Source organism: Papilio machaon, chromosome 8, assembly GCF_912999745.1.
Source record: "Papilio machaon chromosome 8, ilPapMach1.1, whole genome shotgun sequence".
NCBI classification, from domain to species: Eukaryota; Metazoa; Arthropoda; class Insecta; order Lepidoptera; family Papilionidae; genus Papilio; species Papilio machaon.
In genome coordinates, this window is record NC_059993.1 from 556,378 (window position 1) to 584,053 (window position 27,676).

The window sequence follows — 27,676 nt, forward strand, 5'->3', positions numbered from 1 at the left end:
TTTGTGTCTTTCTTTTAGAAACCATTTTATCTATACATCTGATTAATCTTCTGACTCAATTATTCCAACAAAAAGCAAGGTTATTGCAAGGTCGTGTTCGCCACAGTTCTTTTGTTTATAGATATCATTTTGATTGATAGATATCAATCTCATAACATTTAGGTTAGCAACGATATGACGATGGCTGTCTGTTTCAGTCATCGCAATGCATCATATCCTGTAGATTGCATCGGAATTAACCACTGTGCGTGAACCGAGTAAATTGGAATGGAAAAGTACAAATCGATGAAATAAAAATCCTTCACTAACATTGTATGATTAAACAATTATAAAAGACAAATAAAGAAAAGGACTTTCCTATTTGATATATGTGTAATTCAATTCAAAAACGAATTTAGAATGCAGCAGATAACCACTTATCCTTTAAACAATGAAATAATTATCAAAATCGGTATACAAATTGAAAATTAACGAACTAATACATCGTAGCGTGCCTATAATTTTGTCCAGCCGCGCGCCGCACTAGCATTTTTCGAATGCGCGTAGTTTTGAATTATTTAATATTTCCCAAACTATTGATCAGAATTACATAGTTTAAAGGCTTATGTAATCTGCATTTAATACTCTAGCCATCAAACATATTTATTTGGATAAGGATTCATATCGAATATAATATAATAGCGCCGTAAGCTTACGACGCTGTTTTTCGTGTGCATTTTAATCGAAGTTTGTTCACAATAACATGGTTTTTGTGAGACATCCATAGATGATAGATATATGCCACCGAAGACTTTTATTTAGCAAATTTAAGGATCTATTATTACTCCATACATCATTTTTATGTAAGTCATATAGTTTGACCTACGTAAGCCCAGAAAGCAAAATTGTGCTTTTCGTGTAGCATTTTTCGTTTCCGCGTAATTTTATTCTTACGATATCTCCTAAACTATTAGACAGAATGATATAGTTTCCATTGCAAATATAATCTACATTAAATTCTCTTGATAATGAACATGTTTGTTTACATAAGGGTTAATACTGAACTCGAATAATAGCGTCGGAAATAGGGCATGAATTTAATTGATGTTTCTGAAGAAAAAAATGGTTTTTGTGAGAAAACTATAAAAGATAGATATATGCTATCGCGGACTTTTATTTAGCACATTTAAAGAGGTACAATTCGCCATACATCATTTTTATGTAGGTCCTATAGTTTAGCCTACGTAAGCGCTGAAAGCAAAAATGTCCCTAATTTTGGCAACAAATTTTGAAGCTATATTCAAAATCTACTAGTCTTCTAGTTATTTAAAAAAAAAAAAACAAAAAAATGGGACCCACCTGCAAGCACTTCCTTTCGATTAAAATATTTTTCATCAAAATCGGGCCACCAGGGGCGGAGTTTCGCGGTAACACACATAAAAAAAAAAAAACAGTCGAATTGATAACCTCCTTCTTTTTGAAGTCGGCTAAAAAAGGTTTAATGCAGTTTGATTTTATTTTGTAACCAAGCTGATTATTATTGCAATTTGCCAGGAATATATGAGCTAAAAAAGATGAAAAAACACATATGTGAATATATGCTTTGTGTGCGTCATCGCAACCGGATATAAAATATAAACTGTTTACATCGATCTAATAATTTCCAAGCCATCGCGGCAATATTAAAATCAGTGAGTCTAGACAATGTAACATTTAATTATCGCTATCGCTAGTAGAATCTACAAAAGGTGTCAAAATAGGAAAGACACGTGACATGCACATGATACCGCAACTTAGTCACTTGACATTTTTGGATTCGGTTAGCGACTTCGCTTATCGAATGTTACTTTTGTTATCCCCTCCAGTTCGTCAGAAACACAAAATTAACGCTTATCAAAAAGTACGAAACATGAAATAGCCATTTAACATCAAGTAGTACTTTATTCTCAATTTTTTTGTATGAGAAGGCGGGATGGAAACATTGGGGTGAATATCCACGTTCATGGACATCCGCAACGATGGAACTGCAGATTGCGGCCTTTGAGAAAAAGGTACGAAGGACTCTAATGGCAAAGTTTTAGTAACGCCCGCATGCGGGGTGCGAGAGATTTTTTGTTGAACAGGGTATTTACATCCCTAGCCGTTGACGCCTCAGCCTGGACTCGATGACAATCCTGCTTGGAGAGTGCAGCTAATTTGCAGGTTTTACCAAATTAGGGCCAAGAACTGCGTCCGATGGACAAGACTGATGACAGAAATAATACCTAAGAATTTATTTGCTCAGGGCAAATTTTCTTTGTAAGTTCCCATGAGGAGGAGGTTCCATTATGTCAACTCGGGGTCATTTCCTCATCAGTTAGTATATAATTGGCGCGAAGCTGAGTTGCTACCATAATTAGTTATAGTTGCCGTCTTATATGATAAAAGGCGAAGTCGGTCCGAGGCCGTGTTGAGGACGATGCTGTAATTACCAACGATAAATGATTTCTTTGCCCATTTTAGTGATAACAGAATGATTTATTGATCTCTTGATGTCGGCAAAATGTTAAAGGATTAAAAAAATATCTATCTCTTAGCCTAGCTATTGGAGTACCCGATGACGGATTTCAGTTCATTTCCCAGTGGAAAAATAAATTTACAAAATCAAAAGGTGGCAAATGAGCAAACGCCGAAATAGGGAAGCGATATTATTTTTTAACGTTGTACTTTTTTAACGTTGTACCGTGTCACCGTGACACTTACCGTGATGGAGAATTTACTTTGTTTTTATTTTTACTATAGAAGGCTGTGTACAATTTACGAATATAACGTTTAAATTTGAATGGGGAACAAGTTCGACGTCGCTGCGTACCTATCAATATATTCAGCTGGATATGTCGTGTTTCTCGTGTCAATGACTCCGTAAACAGTGTTCGCAGTCAGATTGAATAGGAAGCAAATTGACTTGAGAGTATGTGTGTCCGCCTCTTTATTTGTGATTTCATTGGAAAATCAACAAATTTTTTAAAGAACACTTTTTTATTTGATAATGGTGGATTAGGATCAACAGGATACTCGTTTTGATTTTAATAAAAAAAAAAAACTGGCTTCGACAATTTAATGCCGCGGTGAGTTAAGAACTATAATTTTAATTTTATTACGATTATTCCGAAATGATCAAAGTGACTGGTGGATTTGTTTGTCATAATATACAGACATGTAAATTGTCCTTCTATTCCTTATCAGAAGTTATTTTTATCACAATACCACATATGCGGTTACTATGGTTGAAAAAACCTAACATTGTCCATGATAAATTGTATCGAGGCGTCTGATATTGTGATCAAATTATATATAGGTATTTTATTTAAGTAGCATCTACGCTATTTGACGCAAGGAACTTTTACCGATGAATTTTTAAGAATTGTTTAGGGAATTTAAAAATTCTCCAAATAGTTTCACGACTAACACGAAAATAGAAGTTAATTGGAACGTTTTTTTCAACATTCTATTTCTAATTTGTTTGGAATATCAAAATAAATTAATACCCAGCAGTTCGTTACCACGAAATATTCGAGTAAAAATAGTTGATCTAAATTAAACTAGGCGTTGGTTGTTAATTTGAGCGGTTTTGCACACCACCTGGAGTGATACAACTATAGAAAATGTACCATACACAAGGAAGTGTAAAGGACAGACTTCCGTAACAACGTTCCAATAGTAGTATTAGCCCTTGAGTCAGGGTTGCCACAAAAAAGGTCAAGCATATTTTATGGAACAATATTTGACCAATTAAATAATACTGATTATAAAAGTAAATAAACGATACTGAGTATATAACAGATACAAGACACATTTGATCATTATTAATATATTCTATGCACTCGTATATGAATACATTCTTGTAATTAATTTAAATAATCTATTCAGAAAATATTTTTTAATCTATAATTATATTAAGGCCTCGATTTGATTTTGTCCAATATTTACTAACATTTGCAGCGTAGTAAGGTACATAAAAGAACATACAAATCAATGTTTCAACGTTTTCCAAGCGATGTATGTAACTAAAGCTGCCTCTGCAAGGCAAAGTGATGTCCGATCAGTTTCAAAAGAATTACAGCTATTGGTTTTCCATTACATTGTGCCGTGATACATTTCAATAAACAGTTTATTTTAAAATATAATCTGTCGTTTTATATTGCTCGTGGTCTTCGAATAGTTAATCTTCGTTGCTGAGTCGTCCAGATTAATACAATCGTCGAGTCTATTTCTGCAGTCAAACGATATCGTGCCAACATGATATCTACTCGTAGATTGAAGGACGACGCCTATTCATATTTTTGGATTAAAACAAGCTTTATTTGAGAAGACTGTTGAATTAAACTCACTGATTACTGATAAAATCATTAAGAGTAAGTTATTATTAATACAGCATTAAATGATGTTGAGAAATAAATATAAATTTGACCATTTCTTCGTTTTGATGAAGCCTAAGAAGTATATTTAATCTCTTCATGCCGTAAAGAATATTATCAAATAAAATTGTTAGCTTAGCAAAAGGTATGTGGCTTTTTATTTGCAGTTTGCAATTTATTTAACTTGCTCATATCATATCATATATTTTTTCAACTAGAATTAATATTAAGTACAATCGGGTTTAGTTCAGAAAGCATAATTGCTATTTATATTTATAAGGCGTCTTCAATTTTTTTTCTTGCGATTCCATCACATAGTGTATTTGTTTTACGAATTAATTTAGTGCACTACAATGTTTACAGTGGTCCATTTCAATTACTGTTGATGAATCGTAATGTAATACAATAAAATACTCATGTATATTGAAACACGTTTATTTTCAGAAGCCACGATGAGAACAGGTACCAATTTATTTAAATATTCCACTAAACTCAGTACGCTGCCAACATAATGTTAAAATGCATTTCGCGGCAACACAATGAGCCGTAACTCAGCAGGTTACCATCTACGCCTTGCGGATCAATTAATATTTTATGAGGCCCATTACATGATTACACTTCTCGCATCAAATATTGAACAAACAAAAAAATATCCATAATCGAGATTTAACAGACTAATCACAAAATTAGTATGATACAAGCGTAATACAAAACTTTCTTGATAAAATGTTAACATCTCATGCAAATGGTTTTGCTTATTTAGTTTTATTGTTTATCTCTTATTATAAAGTATTTTATTTCAAAATAATCATGTACAGCTTGTTTAATTGATACAAGAAGTATTAATGTGGTAAATGACAGCAAATTTAACGTTATTTTTAGTAAATAAATATAATTTACTATAATTAAAACTTTCAACAAATATTAACCTTATTCCATATACATAATATTATTACATAATTATCCTATATCTAACACACCCAGTTAAGGGTTGGCAGAATTGTTAGATTGAACATTATTAAAGATCAATAATTGTATTGTTTAGGTTATGGCATGATAGCGATACAAGACTGTCTTCACATCTGACTGATTTAATTATCGCGGTGAAATAAATACTTGGCGGTAAGAAGTCATGTGACCATCAGTATTCATGACAAGTCTAATCAAAACCATACCCTATGAGCTTGAAACGGACGGTTATGTTATATCAACATTTTATCTGTTCATTTATCAAAATAAGATACAGAGGCCTTTATTATTTAATTTTATACAAGCATTTCATTGATTCTTTAATAGTGTTTAATCTGACTCCACAGTGCATCATCTAGTAGCTTTCAAGCTTTCCATTAAAAATACTTTTATATTATTCGTTAAATCAGTTTCAAATTTTTAAATGTTAACTATTGTTAGTCACAACGACCAGTGCCATGAGATTTATAAGCATATTATATTATGCCACACACTTAGGCAAAATGTTTTTTTTTTTCAAAAATATTTCCGGTCATTGAATCATAAGAAATACTAAAAATATCGTTTCATATTGCACATTGATGGCAACACCAGGTATAATCTTATTTTAGTGTAGTAACCACAGGCCGCGAAGTTTAAAATTGTTGAATTATCTAGTTACATTATTATCGTTTTAATTCGATATGGTGTTCCTGTTTGGAGGTTTATGGGATTGTGATTTATACTTAAATAATATACTATTGGAGGTATTGTCGTATTTCACACTACAATTCAGTTTTAGACCTTTTTAACACACCTCCAATTGTATATACTCAACAGTTCTATTATGAATTAATTATGATTTTTATTTTTAAGAAATATAACAGTATTCTCGTTTTATTTTCTTATCGCTGTTAACATATAACCTATAGAACGTAGAATGAAGAACGAGTATGCTCAGAATCCATTAAATCATCTCAGAAGTAGCGACACTGCGAGCTTACAAAAATCTTTTTATCAAACACTACATCACTTGTAAAATGTTTCTCACAATACCGTCTATCAAATAGTTCAGTTCACAGCTCAGTTCATTCGTCCAACTCCATCGAGCACTACAGTTCTTTCGTTCGTTCTTGATACCGTTCGTTCGGTAGCTACATCCAGGCGAGGGCGGGGGCGCCGTTAGAGGAGAGGGAATCTAAGGACCGTCGGTTGGTCGTTCCCCGTGGTTGGGGTCAGTAAAGCGATGAGCTGGAGCACGGCCCGTCAACCCCCTGCAGCTGTTGCTCCGAATTTGTTATTAACTGTAATTAGTAATTGATATCCAGCTTTTCAAAGGTTCATTTACATAAGACTGATAAAGATCTCACGAATACAATGCGCGAACTAAAAAGGAAAAACTCCTTGTGTCTATTAATAGCAATCATAGTAGCTTTATTGTTTGCCATGTTAAAAAACTAATTGAAGTGACGGTGTGAAATCAAACCGCTCTGAAACAAAAATAGTCTTCCTTCTAATATTATAGGAAATGGTTTCACAATCTGAACATGACATACTGTTAAAGAACTGTCCAGCAGTCGACAAATATAGACTGAGGGTGGTCGTACTTCTCTTATCTCACAAACAGCGGGGAGCAGGCCGTCGGTGGAGTTGTTGGGCGAGCGCGGCGAAGGCGTGGGTGCGTGGCGCGGCGGCTCGCGCCCGGCGGCCATCTTGTCGTGCAGCTGCGCCAACCGCATGCTCATCTGCCGGCGTTCTTTTTGCTCGCGCTCGCGTTCCCAACGCTTCGCGCTGTAACTCCTGATCGACGACGAGCTGCTCTGCACCGAGTTCAGACTTGGACGTCGCGAACCTGTCAAATAACCTCCGTTATAGTTATTAATCAAATTATCTATGACAGGATATGGTCTATGTTATTGTCTATGAAAAGAAATTGTTTATGGCTGTATAAATAGATTGACTTAAAAGCTTTAATTTAGTTTACTTATATATTCTTAGATAGAAGCATTGATGTCTTTAACGTACTCATAAAGACTGTAGAATTTGTGCTTTCCATTTTGTTGAGAGAAAATGGTACTAAGCAAAATGAACCAGTGCATTTTTAATATTCCAAAATCAATACTGTATACTATACCATTTCATTTCATTCACGGTCACCGTAGCACTACAAATAGTTCATTTAACATATTTATTTTATATTAATTATAAAGAGGAAATCAAAAGTTAAATAATATATACAAGCTATTCCGTTATATATCAGCATTATAAGTATTTAAACTTACGTTACTTTATTTATGTACGAACTAGCGTTATAGAAAAGCGTGTTACAAAATACTTATTAGATAAAATATATAAATAAATGCACGGGTATTACATAATTATTAGGGTAAATCAAAGCATCGGCCACATGCACACACACATCGGTACAATCACAAGTAAGCAAACGTGCAAGTGAAACTGAAGCTTTGCCTCACCTTCCACCGTTGGTTTCTAATACCAAAATCTCTGTATAAAACATATCGTCATCTCTGTCATTATCTTTGACAAAATAGAGATAAAAATAAGCTTTAAACGGGGATATCGGTTTCATATACTCAAGGTAAGTGTGTTATATAACAGTGTTAAAGTCTTTAACCTTTTCATTTAATTTCAAAGAAATAACTTACCAAAGTTTCTTCATGATTAAAGCTACTAGGGTGTGCTTAAGTAATGTTTAGTTTAATGAATTAAGCTATGTTTAAGTGTAATTTAGGAATATGTGAACTTTTAGATATCTAATATTAGTAATGAATAAAATGTAGTAATAAATTTTCCTTACTGTTTGTACAATGGATTCCTAATTGTAAACAAGGTTAACAGAACCTTCAGTTTCGTTGATACTGTTATGGAACAATTGATCTTTAAAATTTACAGAAGTATACAGAAAATATGCTTATTTTGGTAAATAACTTATAGTAGAAGATCAATAGTTCTCTAACATAGACAAACAAAAGGCGGATAAAACAACAAAGAAGGAAGTGACGTAGAACGGCGGCCATCTTGCTCGCGCCACGCGAAGCACACGTAAGGTCCTGCGACTGACACACCATTAGTTTGCGAATCACGAATTATAATTTCCATAAAATCAACACGCCAAAGCCACGGAAAGCTTTTACTATAAGCGACATCCGTTTGTTGTTATTGCAGATAATATATTCAGAATTTTTGATTAATTTCGTATATCCGGAATGAATTAGTACATTGTAATGCCGTTTTTGCCGGAAGTTTGATTTAGAAACTTCAATTTGGGTTTCCCCACATTAATTCTGGTGTGAAAATTAACTAATTGAATGTTATGAATTTCGTCTTTAGTTTAGAATATTGCATTGACAAGGAATCGTGCTCACACACGGGATCGAGCTGCGCATAAAGGGGACACACAGCGCGGTGCGCGTGGTGGAGCGCTCGCCGCCAACAACAACACGCGACATCTAACCACACGAGCCACGTGCGACATGCGACACCAGCGACATCTCCTCGAATGCCCAACCTCGCTACACAACGTACGATTGAAAGTTATTATTTAAAGGAATAGAGATGAAGGCTCCTGAATTAGAAAGGGATAGACATTTATTTTGGACGTAGTACCGAATCTTCAATGATTTTACATAATTATTATTGCGAAAAAAGGTTTTGAGATTAATTTAATTGTTTTCATTTGCTGTTCAGCCATACCATTTTCAGTTATTTATTTGTAAAGTTAAGACGACTAGAGACAAAGTACTTACATAAATTAATAAAAATCATAATAATGTCTCTACTATGATTCAACCCGTTTTTGGTGATAAAATTTTATTCCCATTTCGTAGTTATTCCAATGAATTCTTCCATCTGTTAGTTAAGTAATTAGGCATTCGGGGGTGTCGCTCCAGGGCCGTACTGCAGTAAAGTTGCGCGCTGCATACATCATCCGGTTCACCTTTGGCGGCGCACTTTGGCGGGTGCGCGCCGCCGTCCCTTACGGGCTTCAGGTGGCGCGAGATTAGCAAGATGGCGGCCGCCCGCGCGGCACCTGCGCGCGACGCGCCTATCCCGCGCCCGCGCCCGCCCTCCAGCGTGCCCGACGTGCAGCCGCTCGTGCAGCCGCTGCGTGATGACGCGCGCGATGAGGCACGCGTTGCGCTCAGTGTGCCCCCTGTACATTGACACACACAAATGGTAGAGTGGAGCACTAGTAGTAGCGGCTGTTGAAACAATGTCACCAAGCTTTGTGTATGATCTGATGTTTGTATGTACATGTCGGTCATACCGGTATCGTTGAGCGAGTAGAGACAGGGTGGCGTGAGGCGGGCATCGGCGAGGTGAGCGGGATGGTAGCGGGCGCGCGTGTACAGATGCAGCACCATGCAGAGCAGCCCCGCCAACACGAAGATGCCCGACGCCACGCCCAGCAGCGTGGGCATGTCCGCCGTCAGCAACACCATATCTGCAACAACAACAATCCATAGCATAAAGGCAACAAGGCAATAAATAATAAGCAAGGGATAAATAAGCCACATGCTCTGTCAACAATTCTAATTATCAGAAGATTGAATCTATACCTTCGGTGCAGAAGAGGCGCGGCACGGGGCGCGTGTGCGTGGTGCTGTGGTAGCCGGGCTCGCACTGGCAGTACGCGTTGTGGTTGACCTGCACGCACGACGCATGAGGGTCGAACGCGCGGCACGTCTGCCGGTAGAAGCATTGCTCGCCAAGCTTCTTCGCTGGAACGTTCAAAGATAAAATCATTAGCATGAAAAGGTTTATCTCATCAATTAGCTAAGTCACCTTTCTTTATTTACCTTCTCTCTTTAGCCAAAAAACTCTTTCTACAAGATGACTGGCAATGCTACTAGCGAAGTGTTTATAATGAATTCTGTGAAGCATTTGGCGTTTGCCTACTTGTTTCCTAAATTTTGACGTTTAGGATATATATTTGTGTCTTTGTGGAGTACTGGTATATTCTGGCCAGTAAGTAACATTATGTATGTGATGTGATGGTGTAACATAACAAGACTATTCAAGATGGTTCCATATAAATTAGTACTTACGCCTGGCACAGCCTTTAGTAGGCCCGAGCGCGACGGGATGTTTGGGGTCGCACTGGCAGGACAGCGTGGACGGCTCACAGTACACGTGTACCAGTTTCGGGCTGCACGAGGAATCGCACGGCGAGCCCAGGTACATGCCCTTCTCTGTGCGCACAAAAATGAAACATCCGTCATTGGTGCATTTTTATGAATAGGTGTGTCCTAAGGTTTTACACGTAGTTTAGAAGTGTTTAACTAAACTAACCAACTTAATATTTATAGATAAAGAAAAGCAAGTCAAAATACTTGACACATATTGCGGAAACAAAGTCTGAGAAGACTACATACAAATTGTGTCAAAATAGTATTTTATTTTATGTCTGCACTATTGTATTTGTTACAAAAATAGCAGGATACGATTGCAAGTAAAATTATATCCTTAAAAAAAGATCGTAGCATAATTCTATTCCATTCAGTAAGTTCGTTTGAATTGTTACTTAGACAATTTAGTAAGGCGCCTAATTTGAAGTGATGGCAATTACTAAAAATTCCTTTTTATCGAATTTAATTTCGATATTTCTATTCTGTACAGTCTGCAATTCTGATTGACATTTCTTTTCATTTATTTCTATTAGATAACAGGAAATTAACTTTCTCCAAGAAACGGGGATGAAAGATGAATCATGCTGATCGGTTTAACTGTTATGAGTTTTCACTGGAGAAAAACTTGTACAAAAACATATTATTATTTTTGTTTTTTGTAAGGAAAAGAGAGGAATGTTATTTTTAAATTTGTTACAACATCGGGAGTTTACGGAAAAAAATAATCTCATTTTACATGATTTAGTTTTTTTAAGTCTTTAGTATATACAGTTTGTTTATGTTTATTACTGGCGATATTGAAAATCGTTGAGTAAATATAAATTAATAAGTTCGGAGAAACTAGAACACAACGTCGCAAACTTCATCCGTCCGCGCAAGCTGTTTATTGCTTGTTAATTATTGTTTTAATTGATTCCGAGACCCTGACCTTTGTATAGACTTTAAGAAACTTAACGATCGAGTTATTATTTGATTTTTAAATACAGAAAATGTAGTAATTTAATGATGCTAATCATGAAACCAATAAATTAACTAAATTAAGTTCTTCTCAACATTTTAATAATAGAAAATTTTATTTTCATTATTAATTTTCTTATCATTGAAATGTGTAAAAAATTTGGACACTTTTTTATGAAAAGACGGTACTACATTCAATTAATTAAATTGTTAAGCAACTCAGAAGTTTATTTTTTAAAGAAAGGCCTAAGAACAAAGCCAAGCTAACGTACGATGAAGCATTTCCATAGAATTGCAAGTCAACTTTCTAAAAATAGAGAAGCATCTCGCGACCCCGTAATTAGTACGCTCTGTTTTCAATATGGAATAGAAAAGATTTTCTTGAATAGACTATCCAGAGGAAGTCGACTGTCATTTTCTCACACTCTAGAAGACATAGCTTTAATCTAAAAAGCATATTTAACCTATTTTATTTTACTAAGTAATTAACTTGACACTTCTTAGTTGTATTATAAATCCGAAAATTGTACGTATGTAAGGATGTAGATAAGAAAGATAGTAATTTTTTTAAAGACCATTAAAAAAAGGTAGGAATGAAATTAGGTCAGTTTTTCGTAACAATGCGTAATTTAAAAACTTTATTGTGTCTCCTGACTACTTTTTGGGAAGCCCCGGCAACTTAAATAATTGTAAAGATTTACTTGAAATAAATTCGTTCAATCTTCAAACCATAAATCTACTGGTTACATACCTTTGATGTTTTCCGAACAGAAACACGAGATCTGAAAACTTCATCGGTGATCTTGGAAAATTTTGACTTTTAAAGTCAAGTTTTAAAATTGAAGAAAGTTATAATATATTTTCAAAGTCGCCGCGAACAAGTTTGCTTGTTAATTGTTCCTATGTAAACAAAACCTCTTAAGTAATTTAACACTGGACTTTTAATAAAATACTTATAAATTTGTTGATCGTGAATTCAAGGTGGCCCTTAAAGATAATAAATCTAAAAGGGTACAAACAACAATGTGAAAAGTCCTTTTAACATCATTAAAATATTCTCTACTTTGGGGTGCAATAGCAAAAGGTTTTTGTCCTCGCCATAGATCGTCATACAATTGTCAATTCATTTCGGTCTTAACTCTATCCTTAATCTTGTTACCTTTCACGCAATTCATATCTTCCTTGGTCTTTACAATAATTTCATATGTACTTGTTAATATCTTCTTTCTTTTACTATTAAATGAAATAAAATTTAGATTGTCTATTGGCTTGTTTGAAATGCAAGTTGTCTTCAAATAGGAAGCCTATGCTCAGATGTTCAGTAAGCATCTGTTGACCTTGAAACTTTTCTCATCTATTTAAATTAAAGTGGATTAAATTTCATTGAAAATGTACGCTGAAATTTAGCGCACTATTAGTATATTTCAGTCGCATCTGTCCGTCCGGTTAGTTCATTTGGAATTAGTTATGTTGAAGGTTTTAATTAAACCAGTTCGTATTACAGTTCCTGTCTGGATTAAATATAATTAAGTATATATATATATATATTTTTATCTGATATTCTAGAATTATAGAAGACTGATTTCCTTGTGAACTTTAAATATGAACATATAGGGGAGCGTCGGTGGCTCAGGATTTAAGCTCTTAACTTGCAATCTGCAGGTCCTGGGTTCAAATCCCGCCATGTACCAATGTGTTTTTCGATTTACATATGTCCATATATTTGAGAAGAAATTCAAAGATATGTGTTAAGTCACCCAACCCGCACTGGGCTTGCGTGGTTGACCGTGGCCTAGTCACCCTTAACTTAGGGTAGACTCCAAGCCTTTCAATGGGGACGTGTAGTGAGCTGACGATGATGATATAGGCGTGCATCCGTAGAGATAGGCCTTGGTAGAGATGGATTGACTTTGTGAAAGACGATGCAATTTAGAAGGGCGTTGATAACTTTTATGTTAAATGTTAGATCAATTTGGACGACAATTATCTGGTGCTCAGACCCCACATAGGATAGAATAAGGATAGGATTGATGACTCTAGAAGGGCCTTGTTAGATGCTTGGTTTCTACGTCTATTTCTATGTGATTCGATCTGTTAGCTACATGTGACCGGTATTGCTTTCCGCACTCTATCAACCGTGATAGCTCGTCCATCCTGTAGTTGCCGAGTTAAATCAGTAAAGATTATTATAAAAATATACCTCATACTAAATATTTTTTGATGTTTGGTATTGGTGTTTTTTTTTAATTTATTATGGTTTTTATTTTAAATTTTATATAATGCCAGTTTTAATTAGTTCTTGTCACAAAAGTAGTCAGTCGTTAATCGTAAATTAATAATTTTAGTAAATTTTTCTTTTAATTTTTTTATTCGACTGACGCCGCAGAGATTTTTTTCGTGCGTATGTAAGTTTTTTATGTGGATTTCTATGTCTATCAATTCCATTGTGACCTCATACAGACTAAACGGCTACACCGATTATGACGAGTAATGTTTTTTTCTTTTCACCCATGACGCAGGCTATAGTTTTTCAACCATACAGCCTAGTTTTTAGTGCTGGTTATAAGTTTCATATTTTTTTCAAAAGTATCGTAGTGTCTAAGGCCACTTATATATATTTTTTTAATGTATAATAGTTTTTGTAATCTCAGAACATGATGCCAGTTCTCACTAAAGCTATACATAAGTAGGGCGTCAGTTCCACACCATAGCGGTGATAACTTATCTGGTGGAGTCAATAAACCTAATGAGGTCGTGGTTTCCTTGCATTGAAGTAAAGTACTTCCCTTCAAGAGGATTTGTGGGATGAAAAAGTTGAATACTTAAAATTCAGCCACATCAAAAACATTATGGTTAAGATAAGGGTGTGACAAATACGATTGGTAATATAATAAAACGATAATGTTACTCATCGATTTTTATAACCTACTAGCTTTTACCCGCGACTCCGTCCGCGCGGAATAAAAAAAAAATGCACACAAGATAAAAAAAAGTTCCTATGTCCGTCTCCTAGTTCTAAGCTAGCTACCCATAAATTTTCAGCTAAATCAGTTCGACCGATCTTGAGTTATAGATATAGATATAGATTTCTCATTAATTTTTCACAAAAGTTTGACTCTATAACTATGTGATTTTAATCGAATATTAGTGGCCAGTTAAAATTTGAAATAAAAAGTATTTTATAAAATAAACATTAAAGACATTTTTAAATCCATGTATAACTGAAGACATAAAACTCATATTAGATCGTAAGAAAGTAAACTGAATTATCAAATAATTTACTATTATTATCCCGCAACTTTTATAAGTCAATAAAAGGATCGTAATAACTGATGTACGACGGAACATTACAATCAATGTAAAGGGACATAAAAACTTGAACAAAGTCGATAAATACAATAAAAATGTATCGAATTACATTCGGAAATATTTCGTAATTTTCCACGCGATGTATTGAAAGTTCGCAAGTGAATTATTAAAAATACCAACGCATACTTTTGTAAAGAAAATTGATTGAGTAACTGTCGCCCGCGACTCCGTCCGCGCGGAATTAACAAAAAACTTAAAGTCCACACAGGCTGTTTTTCCAGACTATGTTCTACAACTGTGCCAAATTTCATCAAGATCCGTTGAGCCGTTCCGGAGATACCTTCAAACAAACACCCATTCACCCATCACATGTTATACTTTTAGACCACAAAATGGCTACACACATATATTGTATTGGTTGAAATCCATGGAAAGGGCGTTTTACTGTTGTTTTTATATTTTATAAAGTTAAAATTTTGTATAGGTTATTTAATATATTATAAGTTTCAATTATGTGACAATATAAGTTCTTTACAGTTTTTTTTTCAATATCTAAACCGCAACAACCCCCATTAGGAAAACATGAATCGGTATGTTACTCGTTAATAGCACTTAGCGAGGCTATGGAATGATGTAAAAGAAAACGATTCCTAGGAGCCAATAAAACACAGAATGGTAATAACATCGCTACGGATACGGGTAAAGTATTTGAAAGCTTTACGCTTGCGGCACACTGCTGCGAAAGCGATCAAGAACATACGCAAAGTTTAATATCAACATAGTTTATTTCAGTGAACCATTAATAAGCTAGGAATAACAACATATAACCAAAATATGGTATAACTCTAAGTTAAATTTTTGATGTGTTTTTATGTTTTTCGCTTTGCTTTCGTTTCGCTTTGCAGCTGTGTGCTACAGGACGAAGCGCATATTAGATTGCATTTATCATCACAGAACATAATGTTGCATTTTGCTAACTAATAACTTATCAAATGCTATTAGCGTATAACTGCAGGGTTATCATTTAATTTATGTAACCGCATCATAACTAACTTTTTCGAGCGGTTTATTGTATTTTTTAAATTAAGTCGATTTAGTTATTAATCTATTCAGATATTTATTAAGTGTCGAATTTTTAAATCCAAATTTGTGTTGTTTGTGAAAATGAAATTGCCTCAATTAAATCAATAAAATTTATGCTTTAGAATGTAGATTTGTTTTTACTGTTCGATATATAAAAATATTAAATGTTTTTTTTTTCTAAAAATGTTGTTAAGTGATGCCGAACAACACTAATAAAGAGGTCAAGACAAACATTGTTTTCTGTCTAGAGATGACAATTCTGGAAATATGAGGGCATTATTGGAAAGCTGTTTGTCCGTTGGTTCCCACACATGGCACCGAGCCAATCAATATATCTTCAGTTTGTTTCTGTTTTTAGTTCAACTATAAAATTATTAGAATGTCTAGTACCAAAATGTAGGTGTCGCTGCTATTCTTTCAACTGTTAAAAATTTTATTTAAACATATAGCTATCACTTTTACTCCCTATTAAAAAATAGAGATAACAACAAATTTGAGTGTGTCGTTGTAGAAACCATAGGTTTGAAATACTAATTTGGTGTGAATTCCTTGAACACACATCGTCTGTTATATACAGAACTAAATGTATAAGTGTCTAAAATGTACTGTAGAATTCTACATTTGTAGTTTTATATCATAAACATCCTACTGACATATAGCACGATAGTTATACTTTCGACTTCACCTTGTATACTGTAGTTCAATCTAACGTGGTTCATCTAACCTTCTTACGTAAACCAGTTCAGGGTGAAAACTATTGCCCTGAACTCCTCATGAAATCTATCTTTGAAACTGGCCACATTCTATAAACTTTTTTATAAATATATGAAAAAGTGGCATTTCGTATACTCATATATCCTCAGAAACTGAAATAAAGTACATAAATAAATATACATAAGTAACTTATAACTAAAGAAAGACTTGTTAACTTATATAATTTACTAGCTGTCGCCCGCGACTCCGTCCGCTCGCAGTTAAAAAAAAATAATAATGAAAAATAGATGTTGGCCGATTCTCAGACCTACTCAAGCCGTTTCGGAGGAGTACGGGAACGAAAACTGTGACACGAGAATTTTATATATTAGATTTAATGAAAAAAAACACAAGTTGGTCGGTTTACTGCTCACAAATTCTACTATTATTCAAAAATAGACCGTAAAAAAAGAGGAATAAATAGCAATTTTGCTTCGCAACTACTAAAGGGATTTATATTACAAAAATTACAGGACGCAGCATTTCTCTCCCTGTTATTGTCGGGAATTCAGTTACGGCTCGCCTGTGAAATACTACCTCACTCAATTTTGTTTCAATCTATGTACAAGAGACAAGAATATTTTGTACATTTTTTATTGCTTAAAAATCAATTTGTGCTTTATTTAACTTGGTTATAAATCAATTTAGTACGTTATTATTAATTAATGCGATTTCGACAGTTAAATAAAAAAAAAATTACATTTACTAGAAAGACCCTTTCTATATCCATATTTCTTAATATCGTGATGGAAATTACATTTTTTTTAAACATTGCAAATTTATAAACCTACGCATACTATAGTTGCATATCGCAACATAAACAATTGTTGAATTAAATACTAAAAAGTATTGAAAGGAATGGTCTAAATTGGATAAAAAGCGAATTTCTTGCACCTTTTCAAATAATAACGAAGTGATTCGCTCCAGGTGGCCTTTCTTTGCCACGAAACTAAGTGGGCCGAGGCCGAGGTGCATTGTTTACATAATTGACTAACGTATTGACTGAATATTCATTTTTATTGCACTGTTTAGTCTAGCGGAGGCAATTTAGACACTTCTATTCCTTTTATACCTCATTCAACCATTTGTTTCTAAATTAATATCAATTTCTATTATTATTCTTATCCACATAAATAAAAATTAATGAATTGTATTATAAACTTGCGCTTTTGTCTGATTTTATACGTTTTAAGTGAGAAAAGATAAAGTTTAAAAACATCACATATATTAAAGCTCGTATAAAAAGTATGCTTACGTGATATATTGATGCGTTCTTCATCGTAGTAGTCGAGGTGTGGCAGATCTTCTTCCTCCTCTAATAGTGGTTGCGCGTGCTGTATGGGCGGCGCAGGGCCCGTTGTCTGGGGAGAGCTGGGGGTCGTTAAGGACACGGGGGGCGCGGTAGTCTTGGGGTCGGCGGGCAGTGCGCGCGCGCCGCTCACCGCCGCGAGCACGGCCGCCAGCGCCAGCGGCAGCACCGCCCCCATGCCGACATCACCGCGCCACCACGGCACTACACCCCCTGTACATAGCACATCAGGTTAACAATCCCCCTGCATACAAGTACTGCAAGAATGCAGCAGTACTCCTACAAAAATATACCAAAATTATTTTAGCACCCCGTACATAAATATACCAGTATTAAAAAGTGAAATTAATGACCGATAAAATACACATGTGTATGCAAAAGAGTGCCAACGGTTAAGTTTCTCTGACGTTACGGATCATTTAATACTTGTTTCACTGTTCTTTTGTCTTTTTATCCTATACAAGATTTGAACCCGGGAAAATGCGTTATCTAATTTATTTTATACTTAACAAACCTGCTTTCACTTTCGTGTTGTAATAAATTGCTATTTTCAAGTTAAAAAAGCGCAAAATTTCTAGTTTTGAAATTGTATTTAAATAAACTTTCAAAAGAGAAAACAAATTGCATTATTTTAATACAACAAATAAACAAAATAAGAATGTGTACGAAAATACATGTTGTAACTAAATTTTTTGTCATAACTATCATTTAAATCATATACTAGACTAGAATCTTGTAAAATAGTATAGCATAGTTGCGATGCGCGACACTGACGTTATTACCATATTCAGTATATTTTCAAATTCTATTTGCATATGAAATAAAAGCGACATAAACTGAAATATTCGCGCAAAAATGTTTTGTTCGTACTTGTTATGTACTTTGTGTACTACAAAAGTTTAATGCTTTTGACACATAAGTTAATCTTTTTTAAAAAAAAAGCGCCTTGCAAGTAGAACATGATTTTTAGCACGATTATTTTAATCCAGTAATATTCGAATGAAACAAGAAAGTGATAAGATTGAATATAGATGATAAAGACAGAGATAATTCTCTGTATGCTTTTTGGGTTCTCCCTGCTTTAGTATCTGTGGATTTCGTGAAAGAGGATTTGCGTAAGAAGAGAGTGAATTCATATATTTCAACTGATAAAGATGTATGAAGGAGTAGTACATGGAATACAAGGAGGACCGTAAAGAAAAAGACAGGATGATGATGAACGTAATTTTTGTTTATATCGTATCTTAAAGCGGTCAAGGCGTAATTTGTATTCAAGGTAAATGGTAGAAGTTTTTAGATGTACCCACATATATCCAATATCTGCGGTTAACACTCAATTCGTTACAGTATTCAGGACACGTGGCCCTTCACTGAGAAATCCGTAAACCTTCTTCAATAAATTTTCATTCAGCCGATATCACCGAAGTTTTTGGTTACGCAATAAAATGTAGATTTTGATTTTATTTGATTCTATTGTGTTGAGAAAAAGATTTGAACAACAATGATTTTCTTTGTTAGCAGTTTCAAAGTAAAATGCATTAAATTTCTATATGTATTTACGAAAAGAAATATGTTATCGAAGGTATTTTATTACATTTGTTTTTGAATACAATAAAAGCTATAATGCGGGTCGAGACAAACTTTAAAGTCAACAATATGTGCCTACAACAGTGAACGATTATGCGCACAAAGCTTACTCCGCTGTACACCAACTCTCAAACTTTAATGCTTTGAACACACAATTTAAAAGTGATAATATTTATGTTATAAATAAAGTTAACAGAAGGTTAAAAATAATGGCGCTACAAACATACGTTTATCAATTGTTTCCGTCACATTGGTGATAATTTTTTTTAAAATATTCCAATGTTTTTTTGTGAGATTTTTTTTTTATCTAAATTAGCAGTAGGACAATGATGCCTCAATATCTGTTAGTGAATTTATGAATAAAAAGAGTTACTGATAATTTCCTAATTCGTTTAATCTTTGGATTAATCAGGAAGTGTACGTGTAAAAAATAATTTTTCCAAATTGTAAAACTTGTACACAAAAACCTGTAAACGACTTAAAGATTTTTTTTCAATTATTTATTACGTTTTGATTATAAATTTGTTTTGATTTAAATGAAATATTAGCTTTTATAACGATGTTTGCATGTGAATAATTATTTTACTATAGAAACAGAGTTATCGCAATTGTTGTAAAAACAATAAAACGCTTTCAACAAGTTGGCGTGTATACGTTACTGTTTACTATTTAAGTGGAATGAAAAGTTTTATCGTATATTGAATGAAAGATGAGCTATTTTGGCATTGGTTATCTATTTACGATCTGGAATACAACGTTGCAATATTAAAGAAGATACAAGATTACTAGATCATGATAATTGAAAAGTGGAAAGCTGGTGAAAACTTTTTTTTGAATGGTTTTGTTTCATTCTCTGACATTGTGATTTCTGCCGCAATGTATTCTTCAATCAACTTATATTCGTTGTTAGATAATAAGGGTGTTAATAAGGACTACTTCATTTGTTTATTTAGTTAATTGAACGTGTCATTCTGAGACTAAAATCTTCGTATAAAACATATTAATGACAAGTACTTGGATGACGATATTTTTTACGCAGAGAATCTTATCACAGAAGCCCACAGTGAGTGTCCCATCGAGACATTAATCTTCTTTTTTAGAGAAGGAGTTCGGTATTTAAGAAAAAATGTCTTAACATCAAGGTGTCGGTGGGAAAAAAGAGAAAAAAAAAAAGTTGTTAGATTGGGTCCAAAACCTATTTGTTTTCATTTTTAGGAATCAATCTTTGTAACTGTAATTATTTTAAACGCTATTAAGTAGATAACATCGTTCAAAAAATGGATTTCGCAATTTTTTTAAAATTTACTTTAAACAGTGTAGAATAAATAAGAACTTTAGTAAACGCAAACGTTAGTTTACGTGACAAACTTTATTAATCTGATGAAATAAAACATGGGTTTTTCCACACTTTAACGGCACTAGTTATTTATTGTCATGCCTTAATTTAGTTTAATTTATTTCTGTGTTTAAATTATAACTGGTTAAATGAATTTATTGAACGAGGCTACAAGATTTGTGTGTATGGAATTAGGCTATCTTATTAATATTATAAATGCAAAAGTTTAAATGAATGAATGGATGGATAGATGAATGTTTATTAGAACTTATCGGCTCAGAAGTTTTTTTTTAATTCCGCGTGGACAAAGTCACGGGCGAAAGCTAGTACAAATTTAAATATCCAATGAGAATACGTTTTATTTTAAAATTATACATATATAAATACTAGCTTTCGCCCGTGACTTTGTCCACGCGGAATTAAATAAAAAAGTAATAAATAGCCCATATGTTATTCCTAACATAGTATGTTCTAACTCTGTGCCAAATTTCATCAAGATCCGTTGAGCCGTTCCGGAGATACCTTCAAACATCCATCCATCGGAACATTCGCATTTATATTAGTAAGATTTAACAATTTGGAAATGTACTAGTTTATTGTATGTTGAGTACTAACTCATTTGTGAAAAACTTGAGAGTTCTGATTTGTAAAGTACCCTTGGATATGAACTAACACACAGAAGGTAAATGTTTAACCCAGTTTTAATTTATTTTAAAACGTTTGGTGGATTTATATTTTTTTTTTGACAAAAGTTACCTCGATAGTAGCGCATCTATCACTGGCCCTGATAACCTTGTTACACTGTAGCCAGGTGAATAATAATTAACTAAATAAATGAAAAGCGCAACAACAGCGAGTTACTGCGAGTTAATTGGATTGCACCGGAGTTGCGGAGAGTGCGTTTGTCGCATTTGCCGATCAGTCGCGCTATCGATTTTCTGTCTGCGATATGACAAAGCATTACAAATGAGTTTGAAACGAGAATTATTTAACAGTTGTTTATTTTGTTTTTAGTTAAAATTGACGGTTAATTATATCTTTAATACTTTTATCCGATAGATAGAAGGGTAATATTTTTATAGTGTAAGAAGTTATACAATAAAATATATAATATACATGATATAATATTAAAGAATTCCATAATTCCATTGGAATTGGCTTTTTATTATAAGGTGGCAAACGAGTAAGCGGACACCTGAATACGCCTAAATAGCGAAGCAACTGCCCATAGACATCCGCAATTACAGATGCGTTGCCTACGTGTGATGATGCATAGAGAGGATAAATCCTCTTCTGATGCGTCCCCTCCTCCATCAAATCCACTTCCCCTTCCCACCCTTTTCTTACAAGTAGAGGGTGGGAAGGGAACGTGGACTAAAAATTAGGCCTAGGGAAAAATACGTTAAAGGACAATTAATCACCATCACACGTCTATTTTACAGCCATGAATGAAATCAGATGTTTATAGTTATTATTACCATCAATTATTCCTCATATACTTAAATAGCAATTTCGACTTTACCGCTTAAAAAATACGGTTGAATTTAGTGTGATTGCATTAGGGCTGCAGTGCAGTTGTTGACGCAATGCATCAGGGGTGCGCCTCTCCTGAAAGCATTACGGGACCACTTGAACGTACGTAAAGTTAATTGCTCCAGTTCAGGCCGAGGTAACTTCGTTGCTGCTTACGGTTACCGCCTCAGTTACTAGGGTTGTCGCTTGTGGAGATTTTAAAAGAATTATTTGTAGAAAAATTAAAATGAAATTGAAAGCTATTAGCGACAATTAGTAAAGCCGTTGGCATTTTTTTTTTGTTATAACCAGTATTTAACCTTTGTTTAAGAAAAATAAATTCTAGTATTGATTAGTAGTAGTAGTAGTAGTACGGAGAGAAAAGACTAAGTCATGATGAGATGTTTTGGTTACAAGTATATAAAATACTTTCTTAATTATAAATGAAATTCCTCGCGAATAATAATATAATTAGCTTTAATAAAATAGAAATAATCCCAATACTAGGTTTTGTTTGACATTAAAATACGAAGTAAAAAAAAAATAACCGCGAAATTGTACTTTTTACGATTTAACGATTAAAACAATTGTAATATTGCAATTTAAGAAAAGCTATTGTAAAGTAAGCGTTTTTTTAATGTAAAGAAAATCCGGTGACAACACGGATGGGAACCATTTTAATTAAATCGTCTCAAGTTAGATCCGCGACCGCTACGAAGGTTCGCAGTTTCATTTCTTCGTTTAACTTAATACTTCGAACGTGATAGGAATGCGCTAAAACCGTTCATAGACAAAGTAATCCATTTTAAGACGTAGCTCGAATCAAAAGTTGTCTAACAAGTGGGTAATGATATTGAAAAATCAGCGTCATAGGATTCATATTCGAGTTTATTCTTTTAATTTTTAACACTGGCCTATGTCGTATTTTTAAAAACAGAACCAAAATAAAAGAAGTGTAGTTTTAAAAATGGAAAAATAATTTAGAGAGATAACTTTCTACTTCGATATTGCATGAGACAAATAAAATATTAAAAGTAGAAAATCTTTAGAGATAAGTAAACGCGTCGCGTCTTTGGCGTCGCTCCAACAAACTAATCGAGTCTCTGTTACTCCGCTATAAGAAAAAGTTAAATATTAAAAATACTCCTCGAAGCTTTCTGGTCTCGCACTTTCAGAAAGCTTTTGTGATAAAAGCTAATCGCGATGCGCTAATAATGAACAAAAGCTGAGTTGACAAAGTTCTGTTTGTTTTTCCAAATAATAAATATTGTTTTTATAATTGTTTTTCAATGATATGAAAATTACATTACTACACTTTTACAGATAATAAATAACTTGTATTCTATCTACAGTATTTTTAATGGCCAAAACGTTACATAAATCCAGTGCCTCGTAACGCGGCGTTCACTCTACGTGGTTGCCTGTTCACTATATTGAGTGCAATAAACACAAACAAATGCGTAATTATTACGTCTTTATAATTGGCTGAAATACCTACAAGTGTTCTTGCAAAGGTTCTAAGACTTTGATGCATTCTTTAACATTTTAAAACTTATTCCATTGTCTTCAGTTGAAAGTGGGTTTCCACTGCCTAAATACTTATAAAAAAACTCACTCGTTGTCTTTAAAACAAACAGAGATGACAAGATCTACGGATATATTTTTTTATATCATAAGGTGGCAAACGACTGAGCGGCCACCTGGATTCGCCGAAATAGAGAAGTGACTGCCGCCCATAATAAACATTCGCAATTGCATATATACGTTGCGTGCCTCTAATCGACGGTGGAAGGGACGCACAAAATGAGAATATTTCACATTCCTATGCATTGCCTACTTCGACAAATCTACTTCCCCTTCCCATCTTTTCCTTGTAAGAAAACAATGGGAAGGGAAAGAGGATTAAAAAAAGAATATTTGATATAACTCATTTACTTACAAACTTAAACTCTATGGTGGTAGTTCAATAAATGGAAACATAAAACAACAAACTGGGCAACATAATGAATCTGTTTGAAAATAGAAATCCATTAAGTCCGATAACTGCAATAAAAGCTATTTATGTGTATAAAGTGTGTGTTGACATACACAACCTTTAAAGGACTAATTAACAAACTTATGTTGTGACGATGAATAATTCAGTATTAAAGTTGTAGTAATTTCAATGTAATTCTATGCACATATATATTTTTTATGTGTTTTAGTATTTATATATATATTTATAAGTTGATAGAATTTTTTTTAATTATTATACTTTATTAGCAATTATAAACACTATCGCAAAATGTTTTATTTAAGTTAGAAATAGTCAGACATTGCTCAGAAATATACTTCAATTCTTGTCCACCGCAGAACGACCTTGAAGTTCTTGACAATGCTTTTAGTAAGATGATTGATTTACTTCTTAATACAACATTTCTTCTTATATTCCGACAAATCTATTCAATCAGGCAATAAGAAATTGATGTAACAAATATGTGAATTAGGGTTGAATTTTCATATACACTGAGAAACATGTTCGACTGACAGGAAGTTGGCTTTCGCGGGTATTTATTTCTTTAGTATAATTTTCTTTTATAACCTCCTGTATGAACGGCTATCTATTAAATGTGACATGTTAGGGATGTTATTAAGAACTATAAAGTCAGTTTCTACGTTTGTAAATAATTTATATAACTAATTTATAGCGCCTTAGATGCACTCCCCCCTACTACAGGGAGTAGCAATGCTTTTTATAAAAGTATTGGTTCAGTCTTCCTTTTACATTTATTTAAAACATAATCATTAGGTCAGCATCATAGCCACTCTTGCGAGATGAATGAATCTCGCGCCGAGCCCACGAGCCCACAAAGGCGTCAAGTCAAAATAAATTAATGCTATAAATAGGTCGGCGAGCGAGTAATGAGTTTGCGATGCTCATTTAAATGTTGGCAGTTTAAAAAGATTTGCAGTGAAAAGCGCTGCCTTTAGTAGACCATCTGGTGAGAAGCCTGTTAAAAAGATCTAGCAGTAAACTCTCCCTTATCTGGCACTTTAATGAGATGTTATTTTGTAAAATAGCAAAAGCAAATTAAAAATTATGACAATACACTAAAACTTTGTTTAGTGGTTATGAGTATTATTTGGAAGATAGATAAATACTTGTTCGTGATGTACAAAGCTTAGATACAATTTATATTCTATTGGTTTATTCCATTTGAAATTTTTGTAATTGGTTTTGAATTAAGATTAACAATAAGAGAATTGATGACCCGATAATTAATTTTGTATGTCTTTAACTGTACGAGATACTCTTTTATAGAACTTATAATTAAAAACATATTTAATGAAAACAAAAAATTTATATCAGAAGATTTTTGACTTTCATCGTAAGCAAAAGCTTTCTATTTTTTTTAGGACATATTTTTTGGGAAACTTACTTTAGTATTTAGTCTCCTCAGAGGGTTGAGGGAAATGTACGTAATGGATTAAAATATGCTTCTGGAGAAAAAAAAAACAGCTCGTAGTGTGTTACGATGACTTTAACATATATTTTTATTTGTCAAGTCAGTTAATGTATATTTTTAAAAATTTAGAATTGCATGTTATTTAACATTAAATATATAATGCACTCTACATTTGTAAGAATTTGCGTAATTTTCATACAGCATAATATATAGTGTACGTAATATGTATGTGAGCTACGAGAAGGTGTAGCGGTCGTAGCAATCTAACCTTTTAGCTGCCGTATACAAACAAATTGGGGATAGTGTGGGTTCGTTAGTGGCATTGTGTCATAAAATCGATGGCGCTAACCGGGATTTGGGGTCGTAGTGTTAGCATCCATGGAAAAGATTATACGCTCAATCTATTCTGACTTATAATATGGTTTTAATATCCATGTTATAACTAATAATACTATTGTTATCTGTAAAAATTTATGTAATATCTTTGTAATCATTTTGACAGACAAATGGTACTAAAAAAAATGAAATGAAATTTTAAATGTAGTTATTATAAATTACATTAAAATTTTGATACTTATATCTCGGCTTGCACTACTTATCACTATGGCAATAATTTTCTTTTCAACTGTATCGAATAGAAACAACCTTGATATTCTTTGGACTAGTTTTCTAGACGATGTACATGCAATGTAGATGACCTTTATTATTGTGGGGGTCACTAAATAACGCGGTAAGGTCCCAAATGTTTATGTTGTATAAAGAACCATTAATTCTATCAATATTCTGATGAAATATGTTTCTTATAAGTAATTAATAAGTTAATCGTGAGCATGTTATCGCAATTCAAAGGTTTTAACTAAAAATTGTTTAATTGCTTAACATTGTTAAACAGAAAGATTAACATCGACATGCACGACATATTGTAATTTTAATTAAACAAGTTAACACGTTAAGTTTGACAGTTTTGACAAAGAGTATTTTGTCAAAGAGTATGTTGCAAGTAAAAAAAAATTTAGGTTAGGTAAACGATGATTTCTTATATAAAGATTTTTTTATAAAAAGATAATTTTATAAAACAATCAAATCGAAGAAAACCATCATCCATCCATCTTAATTAAAGAATTATAATTAAATTAATGCTTATTTTAAAGTAATTTTATCAGTATCAAGCTGAAAGGGTTAAGGTCGTTTCTCTTTAGATAGAAAAATTGGATTGCTTATTATTAACTTTTACGTGATAAGTTAAGAATTCTAGATGATTCGTGAAGCTGTTCCAATCTGGAGTACATCGTAAAATTACTATGACATAGTGGAACGTTTGTAAAATTTACCTTTCAAAGATTAAGTTAGGAATTCGAAAGAGTTTATTTTGAAATGTATTTATAATTTATATTGTGTATAGTTTAGAATAAACAATACATGCTCATGTAGTAAGTACGTCATAAAAAATACTCACCTAGTTTATGATGAGTTACGCAAGACGTAACTATATCACTCCTTCCATGCAATTGAAATATATCTATCGTTCACACATTATGCAAAATATATACATTTGTATTAAATAATTAAGCCTTTTACAAAAACACGTTTCGTTACATCACAGCACTAAAGTCGATTTAACAAAGATATTAGTAATCAATTAAATATGTTAACGATTTATCAAATTTAATACTGGCCACTAACACTGCCACTGAACTATTGACTTAAATTTTTCTCTAAAAATCGGTAGAGCGTGTTTTTTTTCTCGGTGTGTAACGAAGGCGCGTGTGTCAGTCGAGCGCAGGGCGGGCGGCAGGGCGGCGCGCGGATCTCGCGCATGCGCGGTCTCTGCTACTCGGACACAGTGATGTACTTCGGAATTGCAATATAATAAAAATTTAATTCGTGTATACGAAACTAGGGTAAATAAG

At 33.5% G+C, this 27,676-nt stretch overlaps 1 protein-coding gene across 2 annotated transcripts; it reads right to left on the reverse strand.

Moving 5' to 3' along the window:
- Positions 1-5,327: 5,327 nt before the first annotated feature.
- Positions 5,328-27,540, reverse strand: LOC106720201. Of its 2 annotated transcripts, XM_014514790.2 has the most exons (8): positions 27,223-27,540; positions 17,832-18,098; positions 10,394-10,537; positions 9,905-10,066; positions 9,613-9,789; positions 9,376-9,498; positions 6,932-7,176; positions 5,328-6,628 (listed from the first exon to the last, which is right to left on the reverse strand). In XM_014514790.2, exons 2-8 carry the CDS (start codon positions 18,061-18,063, stop codon positions 6,560-6,562), a joined length of 1,152 nt encoding a protein of 383 aa, XP_014370276.2. In that variant the 5' UTR covers positions 18,064-18,098; positions 27,223-27,540; the 3' UTR covers positions 5,328-6,559. The 2 variants fall into 2 exon arrangements, with proteins under 2 accessions (XP_014370276.2, XP_014370285.2); XM_014514799.2 differs by lacking the exon at positions 9,376-9,498 and having other exon boundaries at positions 5,329-6,628.
- Positions 27,541-27,676: the final 136 nt, after the last annotated feature.